The following is a 16,447-nucleotide window of genomic DNA, read 5'->3' as shown; positions in this document are numbered from 1 at the left end:
AGACAGTGTACTCCCATACATAAAATAAATAAATCTTAAAAAAAAAATCCAGTAATGTTATGAGAATATGTTTTTGTTTTATTCCCAGGTGTGGGATATGGGGCTGTTTTCGTTTGTCCACAGCCATTAACCAGAATTGGCTCGTGCTCTAGGAAGGGCATAATTTTTGCCAGCTGCAGATAGTTTAATTCTGGGGACTCTGGAGAGGGAAAAAAAATGCCAGAGCCCCAAGAGGGGCAGAAGGCACTCTGAGAAAGAGAAGGCTTCTGCTCTCCCTGCTGCTCCTGGTTCCTGCTGCTGCAGTTTGTTCAGTGGTCCTATACACTGACAGGGACCACAATGGAGCCGTCCTCTTGCTTTTGCCTTTTGAACCACAATGACCCTGCTGTCCCTGGACACTGGCTTGGCTTGTGAGAGGAGCAAAGGGGCGTGGTGTCTCTTCCATAGTTTCTTCTCATTCATCCCATTTGCCACACTGTATCAAGATGATTCCTAACGCATGCAACTTTGTTTCTTTGATACAAAACCTGGTTATAAAGTGTCTACCGTCTCTGCCTCCCCAGTGCTGGGATTAAAGACTCAATACCACACCCCGCTTTAGGGACCTAGCACTGAGCTAAATCCCCAACCCCCGTCTTATTTTTTTTTTAAGAAATTATTTATTTCATGTATGTGAGTACACTGTAGCTGTCTTCAGACACACCAGAAGAGGGCAGATCTCATTACAGATGGTTGTGAGCCACCATGTGGTTGCTGGGAATGGAACAGGACCTCTGGAAGAGCAGTCAGTGCTCTTAACCCCTGAGCCATCTCTCTAGTCCCTAGGGACCATCCTGGGACTGCATATCCAACCTGGATTTTGACATTCCAGATATTTGCTTTCCAAACTACTCCTTTGCTTTAAGTGCTGTAAACTCAAAGCAACCATTCCAAATATTTACTTTTAACGATTTAGATCTTATCTTTTGTTCTCTATGTCATTAAAAACTTTAATATTAAAAAAACCCAAGGTGCTGGGCACGTATACACCCATGTCATCCCAGCACTCAGAGGACAGAGGCAGGAAAATCCCAAGGCAAGGCAAGCCTGGGCTACACAGCAAGACACTGTCTCAAAAATAAAGGTTTCAGGTTTTTTCCAGCCCTACCCATCACGATCCACGGTGGTTCTCATCAGCATTCTAAATTAAAAGGCACACCCTCTGCCTTTCTGGATTATCCGCCCTCCCACTCCAGCACAGTCTCCATCAGGACAACTAGATAATAAGGGTAGTGCTGTTAAGATAAAAAGTATTGTTTTCAATTTGTTTAAAATGCAGGAATATCACTTTTCCTGTTTCCCCACTGCGTTATTATCTCCCCAAATGGCGGAGTTGGAGACAATGATTCCAGCTGGAACGCCGAACATAATTACATCTCTTAAAGACTGGCATGGTGGCGTTCTCCACGTGGGCCACTTTTAATAAAAGTACACCCTTCAGGTTTCTAAAGATCTTAAAAAAAAAAAAAAAAAAAAAAAGAACAACAGAACTATACGTTAGCATCCATAAACTCTCCTTAAATGAAAATGTTTTCTTTAAATGGCTTTAGCTGATTTTCCAAAGAGCCCTCCTAACCTAAAGTACACCGATTTGCCCAGTGTGCTTGTATAATTAAGCACATTTAAGTATCTACACGAAGGGGCTTTCGGATTCTACAACCCAAGAAACGGCTTACAGAGCAGCAGCCGGAAGCCAGCGATGGAGCTGTGGCAGAACAGAGATGTGGCACCTACCGCAGACACCTTCCGTCGTGTGTGTCCCCCTTGCTCAAACCCAGTCCCGTTGGCTTAATGTTGCCATCGCAAAAAGCTGCGGCGGCAAACTGACAGGACACGGTAAGCTCAGGAGTTCACACACGCACAGCGCTCCTCTTGTGTAGACGCAGCCCCGAACATGCCGCTCTACCCACTGATTCTCATGATTTGTATTTTAGGTTAATTTGATAAACGGTGGGATTTAAGCATCCAATGGAAGGGGGGAGAGGAAAGGAGAGGAAGGGAGGAAGGAGGAGAGAGGGAGGGAAGGAGAGAGGGAGGGAGGGAGGGAGGGAGGGGGGAACTAGTTGGAACATGATGGGGTTCACTTACAGTTCTAGCTACTCAGGAAGCCCCCTGATTAGGGGCCAAGAACTGGAGACCAGCCTGGGAAGCAAAAAGAGACCCCGTCTACACTGAGGAAACAAAACACCTCTCCATCTCTGATAACAGAATAGACAGACATAAGTGATTTTAACTTTTCTAAGGCAAGGTTTTGCCAGGTAACCTAAGCCAGCTTCAGATTTTGATCCTTCTTCCTCCCCCTCCCTAGTGCTGGGAACTTAGGTGTAGCAACAAGTACTTTTAGGGACCCCTATGTGCCACTGGGAGACAAGAGACAAGAAGCAGCTTTCCAGCAAATCCTCCCCGGTCTCCAGCTCCTATGTGAAACTCTGATTCTGGCTTGTCCCCTCCCATGCCCCTCCCCTCCCTTCCCTCACCCCTCCTCCATCTCCCACTAATCGATAGGACACCTGGACATGAGCATAAGCCTCAGAATGATCAGGAAATCATTGAGTAATGGGGGGGGGGCAGCGTCTTGATCTGAATGGAGGTTCCCAGTTGGAGGACGACCCTGGGATTCCAGGCGTCTAACGTACTAGCTAAGAACTATAACTGAAACGTTTATCCTCCTGAAGTAATTGTGTCTTGGAGCCTTACTGTCTCCTTCTCCTAACCTAGACATAGTCCTGGAAGCTTCCAGCCTCCCTACAATCTAATCCAGAATGTTTTCAGCCTCTGAGACTTACTGCTGAATAAGCTCACCCTTTCTAGTTCTTTCTGATTTCTCGCCGGCTGATTCAACTCAGTGTGCAAAGGGAGAGGAGGCTGTCTGAGTTGGAGGCCAGCCTCATCTACATAGTAAATTCCAGGCAAGACTACTGTGAGACTTTGCTTAAAATCTCTGAAGAAGGAGATTGAGAAAACTCTAGAACAATGGAAAAATAACCCATGTTCATGGTTTGATAGAATTCATATTGTGAAAACAGCCATCCTACCAAAAGCAATTTACAGCATTGAGGTCCAGGAAATGCCCCCAGAAACCACTCAAACACTGATCTCAGTCACACTGGGATCATTCACTAAACTCACGCCCTGGAACCCATCCACCAGGGCTGCAGTTTCACAAGGGAAGACACCTTCTGGTTTCTCTCTATGGAGAAGCAGGAGCCATTATCTGAAAGTGACAGGGGTGTAGGTTAGCTTCAAGGAGACAGAGAAGGTTCCAGAGAACCATTCAAGAGCGAGTAGACTAACTAGCAAATTTTGACAGCATTGTTTGTTGGTATACCATTCAGCTGTGCTGCCAGGAATTGAACCCTGGGACTTGTGCACGCAAGGCTGTTGTCTGCTGCTGAGCTGTGGTCCCAGGCTACATACAGATCTAAAATTGCTTGAGCTTACTAACCAACTGAATTGCTTAGACCTTTGGAGTTAATTTTTTTTTCCACGTGAAGAGGTTTAATGAGAGAAGAAGAGTAGAAGAAGGGAGGAACAAAGGAGGCCATGAGTGTGTCAGGGTAAGGGGGTGGGGAGAGAAGGGACAGGGACAACAGAGGGGAAGAGAGCAGAGAAGCGAAGAGCAAGAAAAAGCAAAAGAGGGGGTTATTTTTATTTTCTGTGCATGAGTGTTTCTCTCTCTCTCTCTCTCTCTCTCTCTCTCTGTATGCATGCATGCATGTATGTATGTATGTATGTATGTATGTATGTATGTATGTATGTATGACATAGTGCCAGATATGTGAGGAGGCCAGATATGTGGATCCCCCTGGAAATAGAATAAATAGTTGGTCGTGATGCCTTGAGCGCCCTGGGAATCGAACCCAGTCTTCTGCAAGAGCCTCAAGTGCTCTTATCCCTGAGCGTCTCTTCAGCACCCGTATTCCTGGCAAGCTCCCCCCCCCCAGCCCCGCCATCAGTCTTGCGGTTTACTGTCATTGTCTTCGTCGTCTCAGGCCTTGCTGCGACTTGCGCAGTGGGTACAGCCGCTCCTTCCGCTGCTGCTTCTTGGTCTTGGCTTCTCTTCGTGCTTGGTGAGCCGGTGGCGCATGGCTCATCCTGTCTTCTTGGGCGCAGGTCCAGGGGCTTGTACTTCTTTCCCTTGCAGAATTTCCTGAGGTTTTCCTTTTGAGTCTGATTAATGACAGTGAGGACACGGGCGATGGATTTGCGTACGACTCGTACCTTGGAGAGCTTGGACGCGGCGCCGCCTGTCAGTTTGGCGACGTGAAACTGGAACAGTTCCACCCTCAGATAGTCCAGTTGTTTCAACAGCTCCTCCTCCTTCTTGCCGCGCAGGTCCACTTAATCTTGGCCACTGCTGCGTTGTTCACGGCCGAGGCCACCTCACCATGCAAGTTTTAAATAGTTTCATTATATATGTTTTGATAATGCCTTTATTGTTGGCTGTTACAGCTGATATCAAGGGTCTATATAGGGAAGTGTGGCATGTATGGGGTTCAGGATAGTCAAAGTCTAGAGGTCCAGGAGGGCCATGCTTCCTGAGATGAGGGCGGACTGTTGTATATGACATTATTTACGGCCCGTGGGAGAGTGCAGTGGGTATATTTGCTATCAGCCAAGCCTGAGCCCGAGTTTGATCTCTAGGACTCACGGGGTGGATAGGGAGAACTGACTCTCAAAAGCTGTCCTCTGTCCTCAACAGAAAAGCTGTGAAATGCACATACGCCCTCTGTGTGCAAACATAGAAACACGTAACTGCAATAAAAATGCTAGTGTCATTTAGATAGAGCGTGCGTAACCTGCATTGGTAGACAGTATCTGGGTTTTATTTCTACTTTAATTTTGGTTTTCGAGACAGGGTGTCTCTGTATAGCAGCCCTGTCTGTCCCGGAGCTGGCTTTGTAGACCAAGCTGGCCTCGAACTCACAGAGATCAGTATGCTTCTACCTCCTGAGTTCTGTGATTAAAGGCACGTGCCATCTGGTATCCAGGCTTTAAATTAAGTAGTCAGAACTTCTCTATTTTGTCTATCAGCTTTTTTTTTTTTTTTTTTTTTTTTTTTTTTTTTTTTTTGTGGTGGCACTGGGTGATGGTCTTGGGTCATGTAAGTGGGCAAAGGTCTACCAAATAGTTTTATCTCATCCTTAATTTTTTTTTTGAGACAAGTAGCCCAGGCTAGCCCTGAACTCCAGATCCTTTTTCTTGAGCCTCCGAGTGCTAGATTGCCATGGATACCTAACAGCATCTCCTTACCATTTAAAAACATATAAGGTCCAATGTAGGACGGGGCATCATGCTACAGGCCCTGAGTCCCAGCACTCAGACGCAGACACAGGCAAATCCTTGTGATTTTATGGGCAGCTTGGTCTACATAGAGAGTTCGGGCCACCATCAGGGCTGCATAGTAAGTAAGACCCTCTGTCAAAACCCGAGACATCCTTCCCCCCTAAAAATTCACCAAGCCCAAATTCAATTTAATTTAAAAAGAGGAAAATGGGAAGTAAATATGAATTTTCAAAAAAAATTAATAAAATATATTTTTAAAATATATAAAGCAATGTAACATAAACTGTATGTGTAGCATACAAAATCCTGACAGGTGCTCTTTCCAGAACATACTGGGTTATTGAATAGGAAAGAACAGAAGAAGACAGACCCATAAGTGCCTCTTCCTGAAGTACTGAGCACGGAGTCCCCGCCATTCTGGGAAGCATCCTGTCACGGAGATGTTCACCCCATCCTCAGTGCTACGCTTGCTGGAGACGCTGAGCCCCAGTGAAGCCCTCCTTCCAGCTTTGTCGTTTTTCTAACTGAGTTTTGTTTATTTAATGTTTATTGATAGTTCCATGGGAACAATGCTGACGAGGTCTGAGAATTGCTGCACAAACCACTCAGACGTTGATCCCAGTCGAACAGAGCTGGTTTATTGAATGCATACCCCAAGACTGACTGATTGATCAGGGACATAGCCTAGACTCAGGAGCTGACTTCGACCTCGAATGTTTCCCAGGGCCAGTTTATAAAGGTCAAACCCACAATGAGCTCATTTGCAGGTGCAGGAAGTGCTGCCCAATGGTCGGCTCTGACTCAAGCTATTTTGGCTAGCCAGACAGAGCAGTTCTAACTGACCTTTATTCTGATTGGTCCTAAATGGAGCTTACGGTGGTGGAATTTCTTAGGATTAACAAACCTCTGACCATAACAGGGTATGCGGTCAGCTTGACCCTGCTCCGAGTCAAGCTACTTTTCTGTGTCAGTAACAACATGAAATGACTGCAGGCATGGAACAAAATGGCCGCAGCTATGCTGGGGGAGCAGGCTTCAGCAAATACCAGAGAAAGAAAAACTATTCCAGGTGTGGTGGCTTACACCTTTAATCCCAGAACTGGGGACCTGTGAGTTCAAGGCCAGTCTGGCCACCACAGCAAGTTCCAGGCCAACCAAGGCCATGCAGATACAAGGGTATGCAGTTTTTAAAAACCAACCAACCAAACCCCCAAACAACAGGAGTAACAATAAGAATTATTCTTACAGAATGTATTTTGAAGAATTATGAGTTACAACACCCCCACATTGGGATCCAGGAGTTGCCCCACAAACCACACAAACTCCAATCTCAGTCGGACAGGATAGTTTACTGAGCATTCAGCCTAGGATGGATCCATCAGGGCCGCAGACCTGACTGTGACCATGAGCCAGGATCCTACAGAGCTTTTAAGCCTGAAATCCACAAACATCTGTGCCGTTACGTCACCAATCAGGATTGAGGTATAGGGATTTCCTTAGGAACATGTCTTTGTCGTACATTCATCCTGCTCCCATTGGCTGGGGTGTCCAACTGTGGCGGGGACTTGTCCTGCCCAACATTCAGGTCTTTACTTGCAAACCAGGATGTCAGTTACCCACGTACTTGTCTCTTTCTGCCGAGTGGGATGTCAGTTCCCAGGGAGGTCTTGGGAACTTAAAACTTTACTCGATCCCTACTCACAATAGAAGTGTTACGGCTTCTTATATTAGAAGCAGGTGTCTCTCTCATGGTGGGGTCCATCCCAGGGGCAGCTTATATACGCAAAACCCATAAAAGCTTATACTCAGGAGCAGGAAATGCTTCTGGGTGGTTGGTTTGGGTCCTGGGTCCAGGTTTATTTTGGCCACCTATACAAAGCAGTTCTAACTGACCTGTATTGTGATTGGTCAGAACATAGAACACAACAATATGCAACCAACTAGGGCAGGAGAAAGTTCCCTAGTAACAGTAGTAGCAGCATAAAATGCCTGGCTAGACAGGCAGCAGTCACCTAGGCCTTGACACCCCAGTTATCAACACAGAATCGCTTTCAAAAGATATCTAGCTGGACAGTGGGGTACACACCTTTAATCCCAGTACTCAAGGAAGCAGAGGCAGGCAGATTTCTGTGAGTTTGAGGCCAGCCTGCTTTACTGAGGAAGTTCCAGGACAGCCAGGGCTTAACAGAGAAACCCTATCTGGAAAAACAAAACAAACAAACAAACAAACACAGAGGAGGGGGATTTCTAACATTGCAAAAATATAGTTAGAGATTTTCTTTTTTTAGGTATTATACTAGGTTTCAAATAGGACATTGTTCTAAAATTGTTTAAGGGTGTAATCCTTTTTGTTGTTGGCAAGTTGAAAACCTATCGACACAATGTTTCACACAAAAAGAAAGCAAACCGCAGATGTTGGCGGGTGGGAATCTGTTTTTAGCTGTGTCTTAAGAGTAGTGACTTGCAAGGGACATAGGGAAGCTGGGCATAGTTGGAATCAGAGTGGAGAGACCTGCTTGTGTGGCCTGTGCCAGGGTGTGGCCCACATCAGGAGATGGATTTGGTAGAGCTGAATGAACCCGTGGGCTACACAACAGAAACAGGAGTGTTAGGGATTGGATTCTGAGTCGTGCTTTCAGGTTTTGCCTGTTAAACACAGGTTTGGTTGTATAGTCCAGCCATCCTCCTGCCTCAGCCTCCTGTGTGCTGGGATGTCTGTCACCATGATAGCCATCATAAGCACTCCTCATTACACAGCTCAGGGGGGACAAATGTCGACATAGTTCTCTGTATTACTCCTTCCCACGTCCTCATGTTACACAAATGGGACGCCATATCCTCTGAACAGCGATTCCTCACCTCCACCCTGGTAACACGGGTCAGAAGTATTTATCTTTATGTGACTAGCTTATTTTACTAAATAAATAAATCCTCAAGATTTAACTGTGTTGGGGGGTCTATCAAAAATACCTCCCTTTTAAAGGCTGCATAATATTTTGGCTTTGAAGACTTTCACACCGAGTTTTTTTTTTTTCCTACTTATTGTATATAATTGCCCCCTCGAAGTCCTATATATAGCACAGTTGGGAACATTATGTATATATGATTATATGTAATTATTTGCATGGTAGAAAATTTGTAATTTGTTCTTAATTTGCAGCTTTTTTCAAGGAACAAACCTCCAAAGGGCCTGTATGTTTATGGAGACGTTGGTAAGTGTTGAATAAGTCTTGGGTGGGCCAGTCAAGGAGGCTCTACAGCTTTCCCTCAGGGGTAAAACCTTCTGTGTCCACACCTCTCAGTCCCAAAGCCGAGGAGAACAGGATGAGGAGTCTGACGTGAGAGGGAGGGACAGCCAAAAGCTTCCACCACTGATGATGCTCACAGGCTGGGGCTGCAGCTTAGGGCATAAGCCATGTCACACAACTGTCAGTGCTGTGTACGCTGGGGCGACCCCTGGGACAGAAGCCCTCTGTCGGTGATAGACAGTTTCTTTCTAGAAAGGAGCTTATTCTTGTCTACTTTTTAATTTCCACACACATTTCTATTCATGATCTAAGCCTTAGAGTAGTGACCTGGTTATTACTATTATCCCTCCAGAACCCCTGAAGCAGGGTCTTATGAACTCAAGTGATCCTCCTGCCTCAGCATCACCCTGCAGTTTCCTTTACATTAGTTATTAGACACCGTAAGGGCCTCAGTGGCAGCAGTTCCTCGTTCTCCTAGTTCTGTGCCTTGGGCAGACTCGCCTTTTCCCAGCAACTCTGCTGGTCTTTGTGAGTTTCCAGATGGGTGGTCTCCTCCTCAAACATATGGGTGGTCTCCTCCTGATCCAGATGGGTGGTCTCCTCCTGATCCAGATGGGTGGTGCTCCTCCTCATCCAGATGGGTGGTCTCCTCCTCATCAGATGGGTGGTCTCCTCCTCATCAGATGGGTGGTGCTCCTCATCCAGATGGGTGGTGCTCCTCATCCAGATGGGTGGTGCTCCTCATCCAGATGGGTGGTCTCCTCCTCATCCAGATGGGTGGTCTCCTCCTGATCCAGATGGGTGGTCTCCTCATCATCCAGATGGGTGGTCTCCTCCTCATCCAGATGGGTGGTCTCCTCATCCAGATGGGTGGTCTCCTCCTGATCCAGATGGGTGGTCTCCTCCTGATCCAGATGGGTGGTCTCCTCCTGATCCAGATGGGTGGTCTCCTCCTGATCCAGATGGGTGGTCTCCTCCTCATCCAGATGGGTGGTCTCCTCCTCATCCAGATGGGTGGTGCTCCTCCTCATCCAGATGGGTGGTCTCCTCCTCATCCAGATGGGTGGTCTCCTCCTCATCCCTCCTCATCCAGATGGGTGGTCTCCTCCTCATCCAGATGGGTGGTCTCCTCATCCAGATGGGTGGTCTCCTCATCCAGATGGGTGGTCTCCTCTCATCCAGATGGGTGGTCTCCTCCTCACTTTCAGCAGGTGCTCGTCAGTGTTCTGTGCCTGGGGCACTGCTCAGGGCCCTCACTCTGGCCAACTCTTGTTCTTTGGGAGGATATCACAGTTCCTGATCGTTCCCTCTCATGTTCAGTCATTGCAAAAGATATGCTCTCTGTTGTTCCTGTTACCTTAACCACTGAACTATAAATAGAGATGGTTAGTGAAGACATATGCAGAAGGGCTTGACAAACGGGACGGTGAAGTTTGCTGGAATTGTCTAAATGAAGAGATCGGAATAATCCCTTAATTTAGAATAATGCATCGGAGTTCTTGAAAGAACTAGCCACGAAGGAGTCCCAGACTTGTAATCCTAGCACTCAGGAGGCTGAGGCAGGAGGAGCATGAACTTGAGGCTAGCCTGGGCTATGTTGTAAGGCCTTGCCTCAAACAAAACCAAGAGAACAAAGAGGGAAGAAGGGAGGGAGAGGCTGGGGGAGAAAGAGAGAGAGAAAGAGAGAGACAGAGACAGAGACAGAGACAGAGATAGAGACAGCGAATATAAGTATAATTGGGGATGTTTGATGCAGGCTGGAACACATAACTGTTGTTTAAAATACCTTTATAATAAAGAGGGGAAGAGAAACCAACCTTGAACCAGGAAGTGAGATACCTTTTGTTGGTTAGAGCCAGTTTACAATACTCAGAAAAGGGGTAATAATAAAAAGTACCAAGTTCTCATTTTGGGGGACTCTGGCTGGAAGAATAGTCTCAGAACGCCACCCTAGTCTAAACTCTTACTCTTCACCCTCCCTTTCTAGACTTAAGAATCAGCTGCCAAATGTAAGGAGGTTTACTGGGAAGGAGATATCTGCTTCCTAACCCCACTCGCTACCATGCATTCCGCCACTGTCCTGTGCACTGTGGTGCCCGCTGTAATGTACTCTATTCACAGACGGGTGGAAACGAGGGGCTGGGGTGGACCCTACATCCAGGGAACCTCCACAGGATTGGTATTTAAAGTTGGTGGATTAGGGGTTGGGGATTTAGCTCAGTGGTAGAGCACTTGCCTAGGAAGCGCAAGGCCCTGGGTTCGGTCCCCAGCTCCGAAAAAAAGAACCAAAAAAAAAAAAAAAAAAAAAAAGTTGGTGGATTAACATTGTAGCATATTTTATTCTCAGTCAGGGGTTTCTACACTGCCTTTGATCATTCAGTTCACAGATAAAAGACACAAAACCTCTCTATTTCTGATAAGCCTTTAACTGCTAGGGCTGGGCAGATATCTACCCTCTAGGCTATTAGTGTCTATGTCCTATTAATAACCCCGAGTTATGAGTTTCCATGTTCTGTCTGGACTGCTCTTAAGTCTAGTTGAGCCCTCATGGCCATGTTTTCATGACTCACCTACCCATAGAGTTTTCTCCTCTCTCTACCTTCTTCTTTTACCCCTCATGGTCCTCCTCAGACCCTAAGCCTAGGGACCAAAATACTACCTACCTTTCTTCATCCAAACTATAGGCTGTAGGTATCTATATAACCAATAGCTTTAAATTTAGGAGCAAGGTTACTGTCTCAGTGAGGGTTTTACTGCTGTGAACAGACACCATGACCAAGACAACTCTTATAAGGACAACATTTAATTGGGGTTGACTCACAGGTTCAGAGGTTCAGTCCATTATCATCAAGGTAGGAGTGTAGCAGCGTCCAGGCAGGCATGGGGCAGGAGGAGCTGAGTTCTACATCTTCATCTGAAGGCTGCTGGGAGAAGACTGACTTCTAGAAAGCTAGGATGGGATGAGGGTGCTTTTTTTTTTTTAATTTAATTTTATTTATATGAGTACACTGTCATCAGACACACCAGAAGAGGTCATTGGATCCCATTACAGATGGTTGTGAGAGGGTTGGGGATTTAGCTCAGTGGTAGAGCGCACCTAGGAAGCACAAGGCCCTGGGTTGGGTCCCCAGCTCCGAAAAAAAAGAACCAAAAAAAAAAAAAAAAAACAAACAAACAAACAGATGGTTGTGAGCCACCATGTGGTTGCTGGGAATTGAACTCAGGGCCTCTGGAAGAGCAGTCAGTGTTCTTAACTGCTGAGCCATTTCTCCCTAGGATGAGGTTCTTAAAGCCCACATCCACAGTGACAGATTTCCTCCAACAAGGCTACACTGACTCCAACAAGACCACACCTTCAAATCATGCCACTCTCTGGGCCAAGCACATTCAAACCACCACAGTTACACAGCATCACTTGCTGTACGTGAAGATTTCCTCATCTCTGGGGGCAGCCAGACCTTGGGGCCAGTATTCAACATTACAAGTCATAGCAACAGGCCAAGCCTCATCAAAAATTATTTTCAGCAATAGTACTTATACTTTGCCCATTACGTCCAGAGGCTGAAAACCTCTAACGGCAGTAGCAGCACTGGTGGTTGTAATGGTCATTGTGGCCCCATTCTTGGCATGTAGCTGGTTCTGTCACAAGTCTTTGACCAGAAGACTACTGTCAAGGCAAAAACCCAGCTCCCAGCTCAAAGAGGAAGAGGCCATTGTTTTTTGGATCCAAATGAGTGGCCAGGGCCTAAAAACACAGAGTCAGGTTTCCCAAACACTGCACTCCACGTGCAAGTGCTTACACAAGATTCTTGCAGTTGCAGAACAAAGGAAGTTGTAAATAAACACACTGGCGGGCCTCAGGTGTTTGGGCTGCAGCCAGGCAAGACAACTGTGGTAAGTTTGAGACCTGGTGACGTTGCTAAGTTTCGTGTTAGTGGTCGGCTGAGAAGTTTTAAAGTTTTGATAGTCACAACGATGTTAGGTCAGGAATAGGTGTGCACAATGGGTAGCTTTCAAAGGGACTAAAAATAGCTGAGTTAGGTCTGGAGAGACGGCTCAGTGTTTAAGATTGCTCTTCCAGAGGCCCTGAGTTCAAATCCCAGAAACCGCATGGTGGCTCAAGCCATCTGTAATGATCTGATGCCCTCTTCTGGTGTGTCTGAAGACAGTGACACCGTACTCATATACAATAAATAAATAAATCTTTAAAAAAAAATAGCTGAGTTAACTTAGCTCTGGTTTGTCAGTTTAGTCATTTAGTCTTGTAGAATCTTTACACAGGTGCAGCCGTCCCTCCCTCCCTCCCTCCCTCCCTCCCTCCTTCCCTCCCTCCCTTCTTTCTTCTTTCCTTTCTTTGGGAACTTCAGTTCTCACTGCAGTGAATGGGCAGGGTTAATGATCTGTCTGGGATATGAGAAGAGAGCGGAAGCACGTGTCCTACCATCCTTACCCGGAGCTGCCTAGGAGGCACTTGTCCCATCAGCCTGGTGTGTTCTACATCACACTCAACTCCAGAAGCTGGCTGAGGCCGGGGCTGGAGGGGCGTGAAGACACCACCTACAGCCTCGTCTGCAGGGGAGAGAAGGAACCACTAGGGATGTCTCTGGTTGTTTTCTTCTTCTTCTTCTTCTTCTTCTTCTTCTTCTTCTTCTTCTTCTTCTTCTTCTTCTTCTTCTTCTTCTTCTTCTTCTCTTTCTTTTCTTCTTCTTCTTCTTCTTCTTCTTCTTCTTCTTCTTCTTCTTCTTCTTCTTTCTTCTTCCTTCTTCTTCTTCTTTTCTTCTTCCTTCTTCTTCTTCTTCTTCTTCCCCTCCTCTTCCCCCTCCTCCCCCCCCCTCCTTTTTATTTTTTTATTTGCCTGAATCTGGCCAGCAGTCAAGTGCCAGTTCCAGAATAGGCCAATGAAGACAAGTCCAGTTTGGTGTTTAAAGCTTCAGTCAGCTCCCTGGCCAGCAGCTCATGCAGAGACAGGCTGTCATGGGAGTATATCCAGTTCTTCCCAGTCCAGTCATAGCGCTTGGGGCCACTGGAGGGAGAAGATAACCAGATTTGCTTGTTTGGGGTCTGCTTGTTGATCATGTAGGCCCCTAGAGTTCCACCCAGCTTAATGGCGAGCACGCCATCCCCAAAAGAGACATCATAGCCCTTCAGGGTGTAGGGCTTTTATCTGCAAGGTCTTCAAAGAACTCTGCCAGGGCATCCAGTGTCTCTTCCACAGTCTTTTATAAACTGTTTCGTCTAAAGAGCTTAGGCTGTCCAACGTCCCTGAGTTCCTCAAATGCACCACGCAGACACCCTGCTTTTTAATATTCAGAATCTGACCGAGGTAGTAGAGGGTCAAATGGGTGTGGCGGATGGCGCCAGCGTTGGCTGTGGCCTGTAGGCCTCGGCAGCCCCAGGTTCTGATTGGTTCCCTCCTGCGTAGGTTCCTGACCCAGGCGGAGGCCCAGGATGCCGTCTGGGGCAGTAAGCCGGTGGCTCAGCCTATTTTGGACTTCTTACATTAGGACTTGACTGTAAGCACTTAAAGCTTTAGATTGTTAACATTGATACCCTGGCAATGCCCCCTCTTGAGAAAACAGCTGGTTTCCTTTATGATTCTTAGAGAACAGAGCAACATTTTGAGTTTGGTAGAATTCAGTGTCAGACTCCTTCCATTTCGTCCCCAGGTCCTCTGGCCTCGTCCTCACCACTTGAGAGGCGTCTTGTTGAGTGCCTGTCCCGTGCCAGACAATGTGTGACTTTGGGGATGTCGTGCATAGACCGATGAGCCACTGCTCTCTTGATCGTTTATTCCCAGTTTCCACTTACCCCTTTTCTCCAGCCTTCAAGTTCCCGGAGACCACTGTTCTCCTTCGTGCTGCGAGTCTGACTCTAGGCTCCTCACAGAGAGGGAATCGCTTTCCTATCTGGCTTATTTTATTTATTAAAATATATTCAAGATTCATCTATCTTGTCCCCCACACCAGAATTTCCCCCATAGAGTGAGTCTTTGTTTTCATGTTCTTCCCATTTTTAAACCATCAGTATAGTTTAAAATAAACTTTATAAGCTATTACTTTGAAGTGAGGTAATTTAAAGAATATATCAAGAATAAACTAAAAATACTTTTTTCAGGGGCAAAAATAAATCCAATCACACATGAATTTTCTTCCTCTTAAAGGCCTAGTAGTATTCCCTCACCTGTGTATACCACAGGCTGTTAGCCATTTATCGGAGGGTGTTTGGAGCCGTTCCGTCTTCTGTTATTGCGAGTAAAGCTGATATGAACATTACTGCACAGACTTTATCCTCCCCCTTCCAGCCGGTCTGTGTACCCCAAAGTGGAGTTGCCGGATAACGCTTGTATTGTGTTTCATTCAGGAGCCGGCCATACTGTGCCACAGCGGTTGGCTGGGCCACTGTGCCCACCAGCAGAACACAGGCGTTCAGTCTTTATTTTTCTGTTGCTTTGGTTTTTGACATGGGGGTCTTATTTAATCTGAGCTAGCCTCAAACTCAGTATGTACCTGAGATTGGCCCTGAGGACTGTAGGTGTGCACCACAGTGACTTGTGGCTGAGTACCTCTATGCTCTGGGGTCCCCCAATGGCCTGTCACACACCTGTCTAGAATCTGTCTGGAGATGGCCTTGAAACCAAACACTTGAATATCTACCAGTAAAATGTCTACAGGGTCCCTTAGGGAAACTCGCGTAAGTGACATGCTGTGACAGCTGCTTCCAGCCTTTGCTTTGTGTTTCCTCTCATATATTCATATATGTTAAATATATGTACACACATGTATATATACATATATGCTTTATTAATATACATTACCATCTTAGTAGGGTTTCTGTTCCTGCACAAACATCATGACCAAGAAGCAAGTTGGGGAGGAAAGGGTTTATTCAGCTCACACTTCCACATTGCTGTTCATCACCAAAGGAAGTCAGGACTGGAACTCAAGCAGGGCAGGAAGCAGGAGCTGATGCAGAGGCCATGGAGGGATGTTCTTACTGGCTTGCCCCTGGCTTGCTCAGCTTGCTCTCTTATAGAACCCAAGACCACCAGCCCAGGGACAGCACCACCCACAATGGGCTGGGCCCTCCCCCTTTGATCACTAATTGAGAAAATGCCTTACAGCTGGGTCTCATGGAGGCATTTCCTCAGCTGAGGCTCCTTTCTCTGTGATAACTCCAGCTTGTGTCAGGTTGACACACAAAACCAGCCAGTTCAACTGACCCCTTGTCAACTTGACACATAAACACATCACTATTAAGTTTCAACCCTTACCTTCTTATTCATCCCCGAGATCTAAATAACTTTAAGAGTCACACAGTCTTTACATATTAAAAGCTCAATCCATTTAAAATGTCCAGTATCTTTAAAATTCAAAGTTTAACTATGGACTCCACTAAATATACTTTCACAGTCACAATCAAAAACGAATTCAAACTCTTAACTGTTCAATGTCTGGGATCCACCAATGATCTTCTGGGCTCCTTTAGGGTTTGGGTCACTCCTCCAGCTCTGCCCTTTGTAGCACACAGCTTGTCTTCTAGGCTCCAGATGCCTTACTCCACTGCTGCGGTGTTCTTGGTGGTCATCTCATGGTACTGGCATCTCCAGAACGCTGCTGTCTTCCGTTGCAGCTAGGCCTCACCAATAGCCCCTCACAGGCTCTCTTCATGGTGCCAGGCCTCAGCTCCTTTGCGTGACCCCTTCCGTCCTGAGCCATCGATTGCAACTGAGGCTGCGCCTTCACCCATGGCCTTCCATGGCCTCTCACAGTGCACAGCCTCAGCTGCTCTTCATGACCTTTTCGTGCCTTCAAGACCAGTACCACCTGGGTGACTCTTACACATGACCAAGTCCAGCCACAGCACAAGGTACAACC

The 16,447-nt window shown here is 46.5% G+C and overlaps 1 protein-coding gene and 2 pseudogenes across 1 annotated transcript in view; 1 reads left to right on the top strand and 2 right to left on the bottom strand.

The window, feature by feature from the left end:
* The window catches only part of Afg1l (AFG1 like ATPase), a 159,415-nt gene that overhangs the window by 31,869 nt on the left and 111,099 nt on the right, over positions 1-16,447 (top strand). Inside the window, exon 3 of the mRNA XM_032888755.1 lies at positions 8,486-8,537. Within this exon, the coding sequence (XP_032744646.1) occupies positions 8,486-8,537 (52 nt within the window). The remainder of the gene's footprint in view (positions 1-8,485; positions 8,538-16,447) is intronic.
* On the bottom strand, positions 4,011-8,106 carry LOC116887567 (annotated as a pseudogene).
* On the bottom strand, positions 13,446-16,288 carry LOC116887566 (annotated as a pseudogene).

Source organism: Rattus rattus, chromosome 18 (assembly GCF_011064425.1).
Source record: "Rattus rattus isolate New Zealand chromosome 18, Rrattus_CSIRO_v1, whole genome shotgun sequence".
NCBI lineage: Eukaryota > Metazoa > Chordata > Mammalia > Rodentia > Muridae > Rattus > Rattus rattus.
Note: the sequence above shows the minus strand (reverse complement) of the source record. Positions and strands in the feature narration are given on the sequence as shown.